This window comes from Anomaloglossus baeobatrachus, chromosome 3 (genome assembly GCF_048569485.1).
Source record: "Anomaloglossus baeobatrachus isolate aAnoBae1 chromosome 3, aAnoBae1.hap1, whole genome shotgun sequence".
Lineage (NCBI taxonomy): Eukaryota > Metazoa > Chordata > Amphibia > Anura > Aromobatidae > Anomaloglossus > Anomaloglossus baeobatrachus.
In genome coordinates, this window is record NC_134355.1 from 706,735,737 (window position 1) to 706,754,063 (window position 18,327).

Sequence of the window (18,327 nt, forward strand, 5' to 3'; positions counted from 1 at the left end):
TGGATCACACCTAATAATAGATCGCTCTGGATCACACCCAATAATGGATAGCTCCAGATCACATCTAATAATGGATCGCTCCGGATCACACCTAATAATGGATGGCTCCGGATCACACCTAATAATGGATAGCTCTGGATCACACCTAATAATGGATCACTCCGGATCACACCTAATAATGGATCGCTCCTGATCACGCCTAATAATAGATCGCTCCGGATCACACTTAATAATGGATGGCTCCGGATCACGCCTAATAATAGATCGCTCCGGATCACACCTAATAATGGATCACTCCGGATCACGCCTAATAATGGATGGCTCTGGATAACACCTAATAATGGATGGCTCCGGATCACACCTAATAATGGATCACTCCGGATCACGCCTAATAATGGATTGCTCCTGATCACGCCTAAGAATAGATCGCTTCAGGTCACTCCTAAAAATGGATTGCTCCGGATCACGCTTAATAATGGATGGCTACGGATCACGTCTAATAATGGATCGCTCCGGATCACACCTAATAATGGATGGCTCCGGATCACACCTAATAATTGATGGCTCCGGATCACACCTAATAATGGATCACTCCGGATCACGCCTAATAATGGATCGCTCCTGATCACGCCTAATAATAGATCGCTCCGGATCCCACCTAATAATGGATCGCTCCAGATCACGCCTAATAATGAATCGCTCCGGATCACGCCTAAGAATGGATGGCTCCGGATCACACCTAATAATGGATCACTCCGGATAACGCCTAATAATGGATGCTTCCAGATCACATCTAATAATGGATGGCTCCGGATCACGCCTAATAATGGATCGCTCTGGATCACACCTACTAATGGATGGCTCCAGATCCCATCTAATAATGGATCGCTCCGGATCACGCCTAATAATGGATCGTTCCGGATCACGCCTAATAATGGATCTCTCTGGATCACGCCTAATAATGGATGGCTCCGGATCACGCCTAATAATGTATGGCTCCGGATCACGCCTCATAATGGATGGCTCCAGATCACGCCTAATAATGGATGGCTCCGGATCACGCCTAATAATGGATGGCTCCGGATCACGCCTAATAATGGATGGCTCTGGATCACACCTAATAATGGATGGCTCCAGATCACACCTAATAATGGATCGCTCCGGATCACGCCTAATAATGGATCGTTCCGGATCACGCCTAATAATGGATCGCTCCGGATCACGCATAATAATGGATCACTCCGGATCACACCTAATAATGGATGTCTCCGGATCACACCTAATAATGGATGTTTCCGGATCACTCCTAATAATGGATGGCTCCGGATCACGCCTAATAATGGATAGCTCCGGATCACGACTAATAATGGATCTCTCCGGATCACGACTAATAATGGATGGCTCCGGATCACGACTAATAATGGATGGCTCCGGATCACACCTAATAATGGATGGCTCCGGATCACACCTAATAATGAATGGCTCTGGATCACACCTAATAATGGATGGCTCCGGATCACACCTAATAATGGATCGCTCCGGATCACGCCTAATAATGGATGGCTCTGGATCATACCTAATAATGGATGGCTCCGGATCACACCTAATAATGGATGGCTCCAGATCACATCTAATAATGGATCGCTCTGGATCACACCTAATAATGGAACACTCCGTATCACGCCTAAGAATGGATCACTCCGGATCACTCCTAATAATGGATGGCTCCAGATCACACATAATAATGGTTGGCTCCAGATCACGCCTAATAATGAATCGCTCCGGATCACGCCTAAGAATGGATGGCTCCGGATCACTCCTAATAATGGATGGCTCCGGATCACACCTAATAATGGATGGCTCCGGATCACACCTAAAAATGGATCACTCCGGATCACGCCTAATAATGGATCGCTCCTGATCACGCCTAATAATGGATGGCTCCGGATCACTCCTAATAATGGATCGCTCCTGATCACGCCTAATAATGGATAGCTCCGGATCACTCCTAATAATGGATAGCTCCGGATCACTCCTAATAATAGATGGCTCCAGATCACATCTAATAATTGATGGCTCCGGATCACACCTAATAATGGATCGCTCCGGATCACGCCTAATAATGGATGGCTCCGGATCACGCCTAATAATGGATCGCTCCGGATCACACCTAATAATGGATCGCTCTGGATCACACCTAATAATAGATCGCTCTGGATCACACCCAATAATGGATAGCTCCAGATCACATCTAATAATGGATCGCTCCGGATCACACCTAATAATGGATGGCTCCGGATCACACCTAATAATGGATAGCTCTGGATCACACCTAATAATGGATAGCTCTGGATCACACCTAATAATGGATCACTCCGGATCACACCTAATAATGGATCGCTTCTGATCACGCCTAATAATAGATCGCTCCGGATCACACTTAATAATGGATGGCTCCGGATCACGCCTAATAATAGATCGCTCCGGATCACACCTAATAATGGATCACTCCGGATCACGCCTAATAATGGATGGCTCAGGATAACACCTAATAATGGATGGCTCCGGATCACACCTAATAATGGATCACTCCGGATCACGCCTAATAATGGATTGCTCCTGATCACGCCTAAGAATAGATCGCTTCGGATCACTCCTAATAATGGATTGCTCCGGATCACGCTTAATAATGGATGGCTACGGATCACGTCTAATAATGGATCGCTCCGGATCACACCTAATAATGGATGGCTCCGGATCACACCTAATAATTGATGGCTCCGGATCACACCTAATAATGGATCACTCCGGATGACGCCTAATAATGGATCGCTCCTGATCACGCCTAATAATAGATCGCTCCGGATCACACCTAATAATGGATCGCTCCAGATCACGCCTAATAATGGATGGCTCCAGATCACGCCTAATAATGAATCGCTCCGGATCACGCCTAAGAATGGATGGCTCCGGATCACACCTAATAATGGATCACTCCGGATCACGCCTAATAATGGATGGCTCTGGATAACACGTAATAATGGATGGCTCCGGATCACACCTAATAATGGATCACTCCGGATCATGCCTAATAATGGATTGCTCCTGATCACGCCTAAGAATGGATCGCTCCGGATCACTCCTAATAATGGATCGCTCCGGATCACGCCTAATAATGGATGGCTACGGATCACGTCTAATAATGGATCGCTCCAGATCACACCTAATAATGGATGGCTCCGGATCACACCTAATAATTGATGGCTCCGGATCACACCTAATAATGGATCACTCCGGATCACGCGTAATAATGGATGGCTCCGGATCACGCCTAATAATGGATTGCTCTGGATCACACCTAATAATGGATGGCTCCAGATCCCATCTAATAATGGATCGCTCCGGATCACGCCTAATAATGGATCGTTCCGGATCACGCCTAATAATGGATCTCTCTGGATCACGCCTAATAATGGATGGCTCCGGATCACGCCTAATAATGTATGGCTCCGGATCACGCCTAATAATGTATGGCTCCGGATCACGCCTAATAATGGATGGCTCCAGATCACGCCTAATAATGGATGGCTCCGGATCACGCCTAATAATGGATGGCTCCAGATCACGCCTAATAATGGATAGCTCCAGATCACACCTAATAATGGATCGCTCCGGATCACGCCTAATAATGGATCGTTCCGGATCACGCCTAATAATGAATCGCTCCGGATCACGCATAATAATGGATCACTCCGGATCACACCTAATAATGGATGTCTCCGGATCACACCTAATAATGGATGTTTCCGGATCACTCCTAATAATGGATGGCTCCGGATCACGCCTAATAATGGATAGCTCCGGATCACGCCTAATAATGGATCTCTCCGGATCACGACTAATAATGGATGGCTCCGGATCACGCCTAATAATAGATGGCTCCGGATTACGCCTAATAATGGATCGCTCCGGATCACACCTATTAATGAATCGCTCTTGATCACACCTAATAATGGATCACTCCCGATCACACCTAATAATGGTTGGCTCCAGATCACACCTAATAATGGAAGGCTCCAGATCACATCTAATAATGGATTGCTCTGGATCACACATAATAATGGATCACACCTAATAATGGTTGGCTCCAGATCACACCTAATAATGGATCGCTCTTGATGACACCTAATAATGGATCACTCCGGATCACACCTAATAATGGTTGGCTCCAGATCACACCTAATAATGGATGGCTCCAGATCACATCTAATAATGGATTTCTCCGGATCACACATAATAATGGATCACACCTAATAATGGTTGGCTCCGGATCACACCTAATAATGGATCGCTCTTGATCACACCTAATAATGGATCACTCCGGATCACGCATAATAATGGATCACTCCGGATCACACCTAATAATGGTTGGCTCCAGATCACACCTAATAATGGATCGCTCCGGATCCCACCTAATAATGGATGGCTCCAGATCACATCTAATAATGGATTGCTCCGGATCATACCTAATAATGGATCGCTCTTGATCACACCTAATAATGGATCACTCCAGATCACACATAATAATGGATCACTCCGGATCACACCTAATAATTGTTAGCTCCAGATCACACCTAATAATTGATGGCTCTGGATCACACCTAATAATGGATCACTCCGGATCACACCTAATAATGGTTGGCTCCAGATCACACCTAATAATGGTTGGCTGCAGATCACACCTAATAATGGATCACTCTGGATCACACCTAGTAATGGTTGGCTCCAGATCACATCTAATAATGGATTGCTCCGGATCACACCTAATAATGGATTGGTCTTGATCACACCTATTATGAGATTGCTTGAGATCATATCTAGGAATGGATCTCTCCGTTTTATTGTAGTGAATTTTGTTAGATGTATAGATCAGGTTGAAATCTCTGCAGGGATTGTGACAATTCCTATTTTCCCCACCATCTCCATCCCGGGGAATGTGAGGAACATGGGGGCAGCGATTAAACGGTTCCCATCACTGATAGTTTGGGATATTTAGAATGACTGTCATTGATCAGTGGCCCCACAGTGGGTGCGTCACTCGGGGTCGATGAGTGTCATCTATGCAGACCACCTGACCGGAGGGCTTGGAGAACCACTCATCATGGACAACTAACGGATGATGTTTGGTCTCCAGCCTCAGCCTTCATTATTGAGGACCCATCCGTCCTCTGAGCGTACACCCGTCTTCTCTTATCATAGTATCATAGTTTTTAAGGTTCAACCCGTAGCCTAACATGTTGATCCAGAGGAAGGCAAAAAAACCCCAATGTGGCAAACAAGCTCCAATGGGGAAAAATGTCCTTCCTTGGTCCACATCCGGCAATCAGACTAGTTCCCTGGATCAATACCCTGTCATAAAATCTAATATACATAACTGGTAATATTACATTTTTCAGGAAAGGCGTCCAGGCTCTGCTTAATGTTAGTAGTGAATCACTCATTACAACATCATGCGGCAGAGAGTTCCATAGTCTCACTGCTCGTACAGTAAAGAATCCTCGTCTGTGATTATGATTAAACCTTCTTTCCTCAAGACGTAGCGGATGCCCCCGTGTTCCAGTCGCAGGCCTAGGTGTAAAAAGATCTTTGGAAAGGTCTCTGTACTGTCCCCTCATATATTTATACATTGTGATTAGATCCCCCTAAGCCTTCATTTTTCCTGTCTTGGTATTGCAGCCCCCCATTCCTCTAATAATCTTGGTCGGTCTTCTCTGCACCCTCTCCAGTTCAGCTATGTCCTTCTTATATATCGGTGAGCAGAATTGTACACAGTATATAAGTGCGGTCGCACTAGTGACTTGTACAGAGTGAATTTTACTTCAGGCTTCATATTCTTACATCGCAGCATTACATAGCAGGACTCATTCCTGTCGCCACTGACGTAGAAGGTTCATTACCTCTCATCGCTGCGCCTCGGGGCCCCAGCTGGACAGAAATACCTGTGTGACGCCCTGGGCAAGCCAGGGGTCACAGGTCACAACACCACACGCACCCCACATTCCCTGCAGGTACACCAAAGTCAAACAGAAATCCTTGTTGCCTTCCTCCAGGGGCTGGTGTCCACACCAGGGGGTGGGCCAGGCGGTTGGCTCCGCCCACCGAGGAGTTCACAGCTCTGGAGGCGGGAAAACCAGGCAGTTAAGCTAGGGAAGTGAAGGAGTAAACAAGCAGATGAGCTTGAGAGTTGAAAGTGAAAGGAAGTGAAGTGGTAAAGGAGGAAAGTAGGAGTAGTGACAGCAAGAAGCCTGAAGTTGGTCCGGGTGTGTGCCCCGGACTGAGACAGCAAGGTTGGCAGACGGCGGTGACCGTCTGCAGGCGAGACTGATTGGAGGTTGCCGAAAGGACCGTGGACGGGTGGTGACCCGACGGTACCAGAGCGGTATACGAAGATTAGTCAGCACCAGGGCAGGGGCCTTTCGGATCCCGGCAAGGCTAGGAGTCGCCATAATTTGCCGAATCCGTTAGTGAAGGGGACGACTGTCTCTCAACAACTAAGTCCCGATTGAAGGCAACAGTCCGACCGTAGAGGGGAGACACCGCCACCGCCAAGGCACCAGTTTCCCAGGGCCAGCGCCTGCGGGCATGAGTAGAGCTCCTCTGGCTCATATCCAAGCTGGGGAGTGGGTTACCGGTGGAAACCCATCGCAACCAAACAACAACACATAGGTGCAGGAAAGAGACCTTCACCGTCACCTGCAGGGGATATCAACAGTGCAACCGTCTGAGGGACCCGTCCAACCAGCCGTTTGTTTACCGAGAATTGTGTCGTGTTGACTGGCTGAGTGAGTACCTCCGTGCCGTGCGGCACAGCGCTGCCCCTGCGCTCCTGCACCTCCACAGGCCCATAGCCCACCTGTTCACCATCCCAACCCCATCACTGGGCCCCGGGATCACCAACCCCTACTCACGGAGGGGCAACACAACAACTGGCTGCTCCACACCATCACTCCCGGGATCCCCAGCCAGAGCAGCGGTGGTGTACACTCAATCACCACAACCGTGGGTGGCGTCACGGACAATAAACAATCCCCACACCCAAACCCCCTTTCACTCACGGGCGAGGAGCGCCGCTAGAGTCCCCGGGATCCGGCCCATCGCTCGAGCCACCGAGCAGCAGCAGGCCGCAGCAGCTGCGGCAGCCGGACCCGAGCAGTGGGAGAGCGCGGCGTCCCCTCCTCCGCCTGCGACAACTTGGCGTCACGAACAGGATCTTACCGCTCTGCCGTCTGGTAGAGGTGCGCCTTGTTACCGCCAGAGGTGTCAGGCCGAAAAATTTCAGAAGCCGCCATCTTTGGCGCGAAGAGTTCCCGCTCGAGCGTCTTCTCAAGTAGCAGAGGCGCGAAGGCCAAAACCCCGCCCCGATAGAGGAGGGGCCGGAAAGAAGCTAAGGGGGACGAGAGGGCGGCTGGCTGCATGTGAGCGCAGCTATAAAAGCAGGGACGCCAGGACTCTGCAGTCACCCTGTTCCTGGAAGAAGTCGCCAGCAGAATGTGGATGCCGTCCCGAAGCACCGTAGCCCCCGCGCCGGGAACCGCGGCATGGGTGGAGATCCGGACCGCGCAGCTCTACCAGAGGCTGCAGGTCAAAATGCAGCTCCTCATGGAGGAGTGGGAGGCCAACATGGCGGACGTGATAGCGACCGTGCGGAGACGCGAGGAGGAAGCTGAGGAAGGGAGGGTGAGTGACCCACGCCCCGATGCCCTTAAAGGGCCGGTCATCGCGGCTGCGGGACCCGGTCCAAGCCCTCTCGCTCTGTTGCCTCCCTCGCCACCCGTCTCGGAAGCTGTGACCCCGCCACTAGGCCCGCTGCCACCGCAACCGGTAGCGATACCCAGCATTCCCGCCCCAGCGGGCTTACCTGTAGCCGGAGCCCGTAGCAAGTTGGAGGTGCTGCCATGGAAGGCCCCGAAGTCTGCACCGGAGGCAGCCCCTGAGAAGTCCCCCGAGCCGGAGCTGATGACCCGTTCCGAGTCGGGGGCCCAGCTGCGGAAAGCCCCTGTGCCCATCCCCCACACCTCGGCTGAGGTAGCGCCGGGTTGTCGCTGCAAGGCGGCGCCCAAGGCCAAGACGCCGCGGGACCTGCCGCCCAGATCCCTGACAGTGGGCAGCGTCCAGAATGTCCCGCGGGGCCCGACCCGTGCGCCGGAGCTCGCAGCAGCTCCGTATTGGGACAGGGAGCCGGTACCGCTAGGTCCGGAGATCGGAGAAAGGGAGAAGAAGAAAGCCGAATTGGTGGCACGGGCAATCCGAGAGAAGGAGAACCTCCGCCAGGCGACGTTCCGTGTCCGGGGCCCGCTGTATGAAGGACAGGTGAGGCGGTTTGATGTCCGCCGGGGCTATGGGTTTATCTATGAACCGGGCCTGGAGGCCGAAGTGTTTATAGCCCGGCGGGATGTGAATGCCCACCTGCCCGAGGAGCACCCCGGCCGTAATCTGATGCCGGGTGACAGTGTCCAGTATACCCGGCACTGTGGAGAGAGGGGGTGGTTCGCCCTAGATGCAAAACTGAGGGGCAGCCAGGAGAGCCGAGTGAGTTCTGCACCCCCTCCCTCAGATGAAGCCGACGACTTGGAGTAGGGCAGCGGAGCACCGTTGTCCAGTCCCCATTGGGACCACCACTGAGTTTTGTTTGCAAGTTTACAGATGATAAGTAAGATGAGTACCGTGAAAGTCACCTGATTGTCCTACCATGATTGAGAGAACCGGCCGTTGCCAGCACCGTTGTCCCCGTGGGGACCGTTTATAAAGTTGCATAAGGGACTCCTTATGGACAAGCCCGTGAACTTGCAGGGCAACCACAAACGTTAAGTGGCTTGTAAATAAGTTGTGTTACCGTTACCGTTTCTGCAATTGCCGCCTCCGGAGAGGCAGGTTGGAGGGAGGGCCCACAGCAGAGCAGGCTGGGGCCCAGCCACCACAGGAACCGGTGGCTACCCTCTGGAGGGGAAGGACAGATCCCGCTCGGGTAACTTTTGCTGGACTGGGGTCAAGGGGTGCTGCCTGGGCTTTAGGGGCAGCATCAGGGCCAGGTTACTTGGGTGGGAGAGAGCGGAGACCGTAACCGTTAACCGTTTTAATGTTTGCAACGTTTAAGAAATGTGCCTCCCGATGTGGGATGATGTCATAAGTTGTAAATATGTTACCGTTTTTCCTATCTTTACAGAAAAACAAAAGGAAAATAAAACCGGTGTTGGACGGGCAGCCCGAGGATGGTCTGCATTTTGCTAAGGGGGAATATGACGCCCTGGGCAAGCCAGGGGTCACAGGTCACAACACCACACGCACCCCACATTCCCTGCAGGTACACCGAAGTCAAACAGAAATCCTTGTTGCCTTCCTCCAGGAGCTGGTGTCCACACCAGGGGGTGGGCCAGGCGGTTGGCTCCGCCCACCGAGGAGTTCACAGCTCTGGAGGCGGGAAAACCAGGCAGTTAAGCTAGGGAAGTGAAGGAGTAAACAAGCAGATGAGCTTGAGAGTTGAAAGTGAAAGGAAGTGAAGTGAAGTGGTAAAGGAGGAAAGTAGGAGTAGTGACAGCAAGAAGCCTGAAGTTAGTCCGGGTGTGTGCCCCGGACTGAGACAGCAAGGTTGGCAGACGGCGGTGATCGTCTGCAGGCGAGACTGATTGGAGGTTGCCGAAAGGACCGTGGACGGGTGGTGACCCGGCGGTACCGGAGCGGTATACGAAGATTAGTCAGCACCAGGGCAGGGGCCTTTCGGATCCCGGCAAGGCTAGGAGTCGCCATAATTTGCCGAATCCGTTAGTGAAGGGGACGACTGTCTCTCAACAACTAAGTCCCGATTGAAGGCAACAGTCCGACCGTAGAGGGGAGACACCGCCACCGCCAAGGCACCAGTTTCCCAGGGCCAGCGCCTGCGGGCAAGAGTGGAGCTCCACCGGCTCATATCCAAGCTGGGGAGCGGGTTACCGGTGGGAACCCATCGCAACCAAACAACAACACATAGGTGCAGGAAAGAGACCGTCACCGTCGCCTGCAGGGGATATCAACAGTGCAACCGTCTGAGGGACTCGTCCAACCAGCCGTTTGTTTACCGAGAACTGTGTCGTGTTGACTGGCTGAGTGAGTACCTCCGTGCCGTGCGGCACAGCTCTGCCCCTGCGCTCCTGTACCTCCACAGGCCCATAGCCCGCCTGTTCACCATCCCAACCCCATCACTGGGCCCCGGGATCACCAACCCCTACCCACGGAGGGGCAACACAACAACTGGCTGCTCCACACCATCACTCCCGGGATCCCCAGCCAGAGCAGCGGTGGTGTACACTCAATCACCACAACCGTGGGTGGCGTCACGGACAATAAACAATCCCCACACCCAAACCCCCTTTCACTCACGGGCGAGGAGCGCCGCTAGAGTCCCCGGGATCATCGCTCGAGCCACCGAGCAGCAGCAGGCCGCGGCAGCCGGACCCGAGCAGTGGGAGAGCGCGGCGTCCCCTCCTCCGCCCGCGACACCTGGGTCATCGGAGCCTCTCATCGCTGCGTCTCAGGGCCCTAGCTGGACAGAAATACCTGAGTCACCGGAGCCTCTCATCGCTACGCCTCGGGGCCCCAGCTGGCCAGAAATACCTGGGTCACCGGAGCCTCTCATCGTTGCGCCTCGGGGCCCCAGCTGGCCAGAAATACCTGGGTCACCGGAGCCTCTCATCGCTGCGCCTCGGGGCCCCAGCTGGCCAGAAATACCTGGGTCACCGGAGCCTCTCATCGCTGCGCCTCGGGGCCCCAGCTGGACAGAAATACCTGGGTCACCGGAGCCTCTCATCGCTGCGCCTCGGGGCCCCAGCTGGACAGAAATACCTGAGTCTCCGGAGCCTCTCATCGCTGCGCCTCGGGGCCCCAGCTGGCCAGAAATACCTGGGTCACTGGAGCCTCTCATCGCTGCACCTCGGGGCCCCAGCTGGCCAGAAATACCTGGGTCACCGGAGCCTCTCATCGCTGCGCCTCGGGGCCTCAGCTGGACAGAAATACCTGGGTCACTGGAGCCTCTCATCGCTGCGCCTTGGAGCCCCAGCTGGACAGAAATACCTGAGTCACCGGAGCCTCTCATCGCTGCGCCTCGGGGCCCCAGCTGGACAGAAATACCTGGGTCACCGGAGCCTCTCATCGCTGCGCCTCGGGGCCCTAGCTGGACAGAAATACCTGGGTCATCGGAGCCTCTCATTGTTGCGCCTCGGGGCCCCAGCTGGACAGAAATACCTGGGTCACCGGAGCCTCTCATCGCTGCGCCTTGGGGCCCCAGCTGGACAGAAATACCTTGGTTACTGGAGCCTAGCTGGCATCCAGCACACAGGCCATGTGGCCCCAGCTGGACAGAAATACCTGGGTTACCGGAGCCTAGCTGGCATCCAGCACACAGGCCAAGTGGCCCCAGATGGACAGAAATACCTGGGTTACTGGAGCCTAGCTGGCATCCAGCACACAGGCCACGTGGCCCCAGCTGGACAGAAATACCTTGGTTACTGGAGCCTAGCTGGCATCCAGCACACAGGCCAGGTGGCCCCAGATGGACAGAAATACCTGGGTTACCGGAGCCTAGCTGGCATCCAGCACACAGGCCACGTGGCCCCAGCTGGACAGAAATACCTTGGTTACTGGAGCCTAGCTGGCATCCAGCACACAGGCCAGGTGGCCCCAGATGGACAGAAATACCTGGTTTACTGGAGCCTAGCTGGCATCCAGCACACAGGCCACGTGGCCCCAGATGGACAGAAATACCTGGGTTACTGGAGCCTAGCTGGCATCCAGCACACAGGCCAGGTGGCCCCAGATGGACAGAAATACCTGGGTTACTGGAGCCTAGCTGTCATCCAGCACACAGGCCAGGTGGCCCAGCATCCCCACTAGCTACTCTACTACCTCTCCCTATGTGATCACTGACCTCACTGGTCCATCACTTTCCGTGGTAAGGGTGGGTGAGGAATTCCTTGCTTAGCGTTCTGTGGACAGGACCTGGAATCAAACAAGTGGGCTCCTGGTTGGGCCGGGATCCGTGAGACGAGCATTGGTATTATCATTTTTTTATAACCATTCTAAGCCTTTCACAGAAGTTTTCCCACTCGACAACCACTTAAATCAATTACATTAAATTTGCAGACACATTTGCTGTATGGGCTCAGACATTTCAAAGACATTGATGTGACCTCAGGGCCGTGGTTCCAAGCATGTGGCTCCCAGGTCTGTCCTGGAAAGGGGCTGGCATTGGATGGGTCTGAGGTGACATATAGGTGAAGCCATGATGGACCTGATAACGGGCGCTGTCACCTGCCTTTAGTTACTGAGGTGTGGAGGTCAGATGGCACATGTGCACACAATCACTTTTTGTTTTCAGCAGATCTGTCAGGACTGGGGCAGCGCCACCAGTGACTCCGCCACCAGTGACTCCGCCACCAGTGACTCCGCCACCAGTGACTGCGCCGGGAGGTCTGTATGGACTGTGATCGCAGAAGGAGATTACAGATTAGGCATAGGGCCCCCACTGTCCTCCATGTTACATGCCCCATATAGCCTCTGTCCGCTGCGATTTATTCTCCAATTGTGGTGGACATGCCCAATGGTGGAAGCCTCGCTGCCAATCACAAATCCCTCTGTGCTAGTAATGCCCTTCTTGAAATATGTGGACTGTAAACTAAAGATGGTCCTGATGGATGATACCCTCCCTGCACCATGAGGGATTGGTGGTTTGGGAAACATTGGAGAGGAAATGTTTAAGAGTTGGTAGAGCGTTGGGCGTACTTTTGCAGGTCTCCATTTCCCCCCCCTTTTACAGGTCATTCCCTTCCATTTCCTTTCTCCACCTTTTCTATGCCCGGCTTCTACCCCCTGAATGTGACCCATCTGATGATGGAGCAAACCTGAGTTACGTACAGTAAACTTTCTGGAGCTGCTGCTTTCTGGGAGGTTTTGGGAAGCTCGGACATTTACCACCTCTTTAGGGAATTGGGATGTTCTCTGCTTTTCCCGGGAACCTCGAGGACATTTCAGGAGAGATATTCGAGCATGTTATATACAATATACTCTGCTGTGAGATACTGGTGACACATCAGCTGTGTAAGATGTGAGATACTACTTACTACTCATCCTCCAGACCCCTTGTTGGCCAGGTAGGTATTAGAGATGCTCCCTACTTTTCCCGGGAACCTCGAGGACATTTCAGGAGAGATATTCGAGCATGTTTTACACAATATACTCTGCTGTGAGATACCGGTGACACATCAGCAGTGTAAGATGTGAGATACTACTTACTACTCATCCTCCAGACCCCTTGTTGGCCAGGTAGGTATTAGAGATGCTCCCTACTTTTCCCGGGAACCTCACGGACATTTCGGGAGAGTTGTTGAGCATGTTATACACAATACATTTTCTGTGAGATACCGGTGACACACGATCCATGTAAGATGTAACATACTACTTGCCCTCCAGACCCCTTGTTGGCCAGGTAGGTATTAGAGATGCTCCTTACTTTTCCCGGGAACCTCACGGACATTTCGGGAGAGTTGTTGAGCATGTTATACACAATACATTTTCTGTGAGATACCGGTGACACACGATCCATGTAAGATGTAACATACTACTTGCCCTCCAGACCCCTTGTTGGCCAGGTAGGTCTTAGAGATGCTCTCTACTTTCCCAGGAACCTCCCGGACATTTCAGGAGAGATTTAGAGCATGTTATACACAATATACTCTGCTGTAAGATACTGGTGACACATCAGCTGTGTAAGATGTGAGATACTACTTACTACTCATCCTCCAGACCCCTTGTTGGCCAGGTAGGTATTAGAGATGCTCCCTACTTTTCCCGGGAACCTCCCGGACATTTCGGGAGAGTTGTTGAGCATGTTATACACAATACATTTTGCTGTGAGATACCGGTGACACACGATCCATGTAAGATGTAACATACTACTTACTCCTCGGCCTCCAGACTCCCCTCGTTGGCCAGGTAGGTCTTGGGGATGTACCCAGTTTTGCTTTCTTCAGTGCGATCAATGGTCCTTGCGATCACCCACTCTCCTCGGACTTCTATAACCTCCACGTGTTGCCCCTTCTTTATATCCAGGTCCTGGGATGAGCGCGGTTTATAGTTGTAGGTTGAGACCTTCCTGGCTCGGCTGTCGCGGGTCCTGGCAGCTAATCCTTGAGTTTGGTCTGGTTGTAAATATGTAGAGTGGGTATTATTGGTGCTCGGTTCAATGCTGAAGCTTGGGGGGCTGAGATTCCTCAAATTATTAGAATTGTCTACAGTGTCCACAAATCCTGGGTTCTCCTGGCCGTTGAGGATGTCGTCCTCCCTGCTCAGGGTAATGATCTGTTTTTGGTTGGTGATGGGATCATTGCTCTTCCTGGTTTTCTCATCATTGTGGCTTTTATTGAATGAGTAGAACTTGCTCTCGGAGGGTTTCAGAACTTTTTCGGGGCTTGTGATTTCCAGTTCTGGGAATGTGGGGTCCGTATATGGTTCCCGGTGGCAGGGGCAGCAGGGGCAGCAGGGGCAGCATCTTCTACATAAAGTCTGCCCCATCCTGAGCTCCTGCTGACTGACTACGAGGAAGTAATATCAGAATATACAGGTGGAATGTGCGGGGCGGACCTGGCCGGGAATGCACAATCCGCTTCCTCATACCTGCCCTGAGAGAGGTGTCAGAAAGAGAAAGCCTGAAGAAGGCAGATAATCCAGAGGAGACCACAGGCAGGGCAACAAAGTCCACATGGTACAGGAAGAAACTCCAAGTATCCCGGCAGCGACAATAACACCGGCAGAAAGGGACTGCCCCGGCTGCTATATGGCAGCACAGGGGCTCAGAGGCCAGCACATGCGGGGGGCTCAGAGGTCAGCATGTGGGGGCTCAGAGGTCAGCATGTGGGGGCTCAGAGTGTAGGGGCTCAGAGGCCAGCATGTGGGGGCTTAGAGTGTGGGGGCTCAGAGGTCAGCATGTGGGGGCTCAGAGGTCAGCACGCGGAAGCTCAGAGATCAGCACATGTGGGGGCTCAGAGTGTGGGGGCTCAGAGGTCAGCATGTGGGTCTCAGAGGTCAGCACGTGGAAGCTCAGAGATCAGCACATGTGGGGGCTCAGAGGTCAGCACGCGGAAGCTCAGAGATCAGCACGTGGGGGCTCAGAGGTCAGCACATGTGGGGCCTCAGAGGTCAGCACATGTGGGGGCTCAGAGGTCAGCACATGCGGGGGGCTCAGAGGTCAGCATGTGGGGGCTCAGAGGTCAGCATGTGGGGGCTCAGAGTGTAGGGGCTCAGAGGCCAGCATGTGGGGGCTCAGAGTGTGGGGGCTCAGAGGTCAGCATGTGGGGGCTCAGAGGTCAGCATGTGGGGGCTCAGAGGTCAGCACGCGGAAGCTCAGCGATCAGCACATGTGGGGGCTCAGAGTGTGGGGGCTCAGAGGTCAGCATGTGGGGGCTCAGAGGTCAGCATGTGGGGGCTCAGAGGTCAGCACGCGGAAGCTCAGAGATCAGCACATGTGGGGGCTCAGAGGTCAGCACGCGGAAGCTCAGAGATCAGCACATGTGGGGGCTCAGAGGTCAGCACATGTGAGGCCTCAGAGGTCAGCACATGTGGGGGCTCAGAGGTCAGCATGTGGGGGCTCAGAGGTCAGCATGTGGGGGCTCAGAGGTCAGCACATGTGGGGGGGCTCAGAGGTCAGCACATGTGGGGCCTCAGAGGTGAGAGCATGTCGGGGCTCAGAAGTCAGAGCATGTGGGTGCTCAGAGTGTGGGGGCTCAGAGGTCAGCATGTGGGGGCTCAAAGGTCAGCATGTGGGGGCTCAGAGGTCAGCACGCGGAAGCTCAGAAATCAGCACATGTGGGGGCTCAGAGGTCAGCACATGTGGGGCCTCAGAGGTCAGCACATGTGGGGGCTCAGAGGTCAGCATGTGGGGGCTCAGAGTTCAGCACATGTGGGCGCTCAGAGGTCAGCACATGTGGGGGGGCTCAGAGGTCAGCACATGTGGGGCCTCAGAGGTGAGAGCATGTGGGGGCTCAGAAGTCAGAGCATGTGGGGGCTCAGAGGTCAGAGCATGTGGGGGCTCAGAGGTCAGCATGTGGGGGCTCAAAGGTCAGCATGTGGGGGCTCAGAGGTCAGCATGTGGGGGCTCAGAGGTCAGCACATGTGGGGGGGCTCAGAGGTCAGCACATGTGGGGCCTCAGAGGTGAGAGCATGTGGGGGCTCAGAAGTCAGAGCATGTGGGTGCTCAGAGTGTGGGGGCTCAAAGGTCAGCATGTGGGGGCTCAGAGGTCAGCATGCGGAAGCTCAGAAATCAGCACATGTGGGGGCTCAGAGGTCAGCACATGTGGGGCCTCAGAGGTCAGCACATGTGAGGGCTCAGAGGTCAGCATGTGGGGGCTCAGAGGTCAGCACATGTGGGGGCTCAGAGGTCAGCACATGTGGGGGGGCTCAGAGGTGAGAGCATGTGGGGGCTCAGAAGTCAGAGCATGTGGGGGCTCAGAGGTCAGAGCATGTGGGGGCTCAGAGTGTGGGGGCTCAGAGGTCAGCATGTGGGGGCTCAGAGGTCAGCACGCGGAAGCTCAGAGATCAGCACATGTGGGGGCTCAGAGGTCAGAATGTGGGGGCTCAGAGGTCAGCACGCGGAAGCTCAGAGATCAGCACATGTGGGGGCTCAGAGGTCAGAATGTGGGGGCTCAGAGGTCAGCACGCGGAAGCTCAGAGATCGGCACATGTGGGGCCTCAGAGGTCAGCACATGTGGGGCCTCAGAGGTCAGCACATGTGGGGCCTCAGAGGTCAGCACATGTGGGGCCTCAGAGGTCAGCATGTGGGGGCTCAGAGGTCAGCACATGTGGGGGGGCTCAGAGGTCAGCACATGTGGGGGCTCAGAGGTCAGCACATGTGGGGGCTCAGAGGTCAGCATGTGGGGGCTCAGAGGTCAGCATGTGGGGGCTCAGAGGTCAGCACATGTGGGGCCTCAGAGGTCAGAGCATGTGGGGGCTCAGAAGTCAGAGCATGTGGGGGCTCAGAGGTCAGAGCATGTGGGGGCTCAGAGTGTGGGGGCTCAGAGGTCAGCATGTGGGGGCTCAGAGGTCAGCATGTGGGGGCTCAGAGGTCAGCACGCGGAAGCTCAGAGATCAGCACATGTGGCGGCTCAGAGGTCAGCACATGTGGGGCCTCAGAGGTGAGAGCATGTGGGGGCTCAGAGGTCAGCACGCGGAAGCTCAGAGATCAGCACATGTGGCGGCTCAGAGGTCAGCACATGTGGGGCCTCAGAGGTGAGAGCATGTGGGGGCTCAGAGGTCAGCACATGTGGGGGCTCAGGTTAGCATGTCGGGGCTCATAGGTTAGCATGTGGGGGCTAGGAGGTGAGAGCATGTGGGGGCTCAGAGGTCAGCACATGTGGGGGCTCAGGTTAGCATGTCGGGGCTCAGAGGTTAGCACATGGGGGTTCAGAGGATAGCACATTTGGCTCAGTGGTTAGCATGTCGGGGCTCAGAATCTGTAACCCCCATCTCCCCATAAGACCCTGTTGTATAGTTTCTCCGCGAGTTCTGCATGATCTGCTTTATAGCCAGACTCTCCACTTTCGATCCTGGGGGGAGGACGCCGCTGCTGACGATCATGTGATGAGTTCTGATCCTGGGGGGAGGACGCCGCTGCTGACGATCGTGTGATGAGTTCTGATCCTGAGGGGAGGACGCCGCTGCTGACGATCGTGTGATGAGTTCTGATCCTGGGGGGAGGATGCCGCTGCTGATGATCGTGTGATGAGTTCTGATCCTGGGGGGAGGACGCCGCTGCTGACGATCGTGTGATGAGTTCTGATCCTGGGGGGAGGACGCCGCTGCTGACGATCGTGTGATGAGTTCTGATCCTGAGGGGAGGACGCCGCTGCTGACGATCGTGTGATGAGTTCTGATCCTGGAGGGATGACGCCGCTGCTGATGATCGTGTGATGAGTTCTGATCCTGGGGAGAGGACGCCGCTGCTGACGATCGTGTGATGAGTTCTGATCCTGGGGGGAGGATGCCGCTGCTGACGATCGTGTGATGAGTTCTGATCCTGAGGGGAGGACGCCACTGCTGACGATCGTGTGATGAGTTCTGATCCTGGAGGGAGGATGCCGCTGCTGACGATCGTGTGATGAGTTCTGATCCTGGGGGAGGATGCCGCTGCTGACGATCGTGTGATGAGTTCTGATCCTGGGGGGAGGACGCCGCTGCTGATGATCGTGTGATGAGTTCTGATCCTGGGGAGAGGACGCCGCTGCTGACGATCGTGTGATGAGTTCTGAT

The 18,327-nt window shown here is 54.0% G+C and overlaps 1 protein-coding gene across 1 annotated transcript in view; it reads right to left on the reverse strand.

Annotated features, from left to right (window-relative positions):
- LOC142297135 (tyrosine-protein kinase Src42A-like) overlaps nt 1-14,687 on the reverse strand; it is a 196,399-nt gene extending 181,712 nt beyond the window's left edge. The window contains exon 1 of the mRNA XM_075341409.1: nt 13,988-14,687. Within this exon, the coding sequence (XP_075197524.1) occupies nt 13,988-14,598 (611 nt within the window). The 5' untranslated portion in view covers nt 14,599-14,687. The remainder of the gene's footprint in view (nt 1-13,987) is intronic.
- Nucleotides 14,688-18,327: the final 3,640 nt, after the last annotated feature.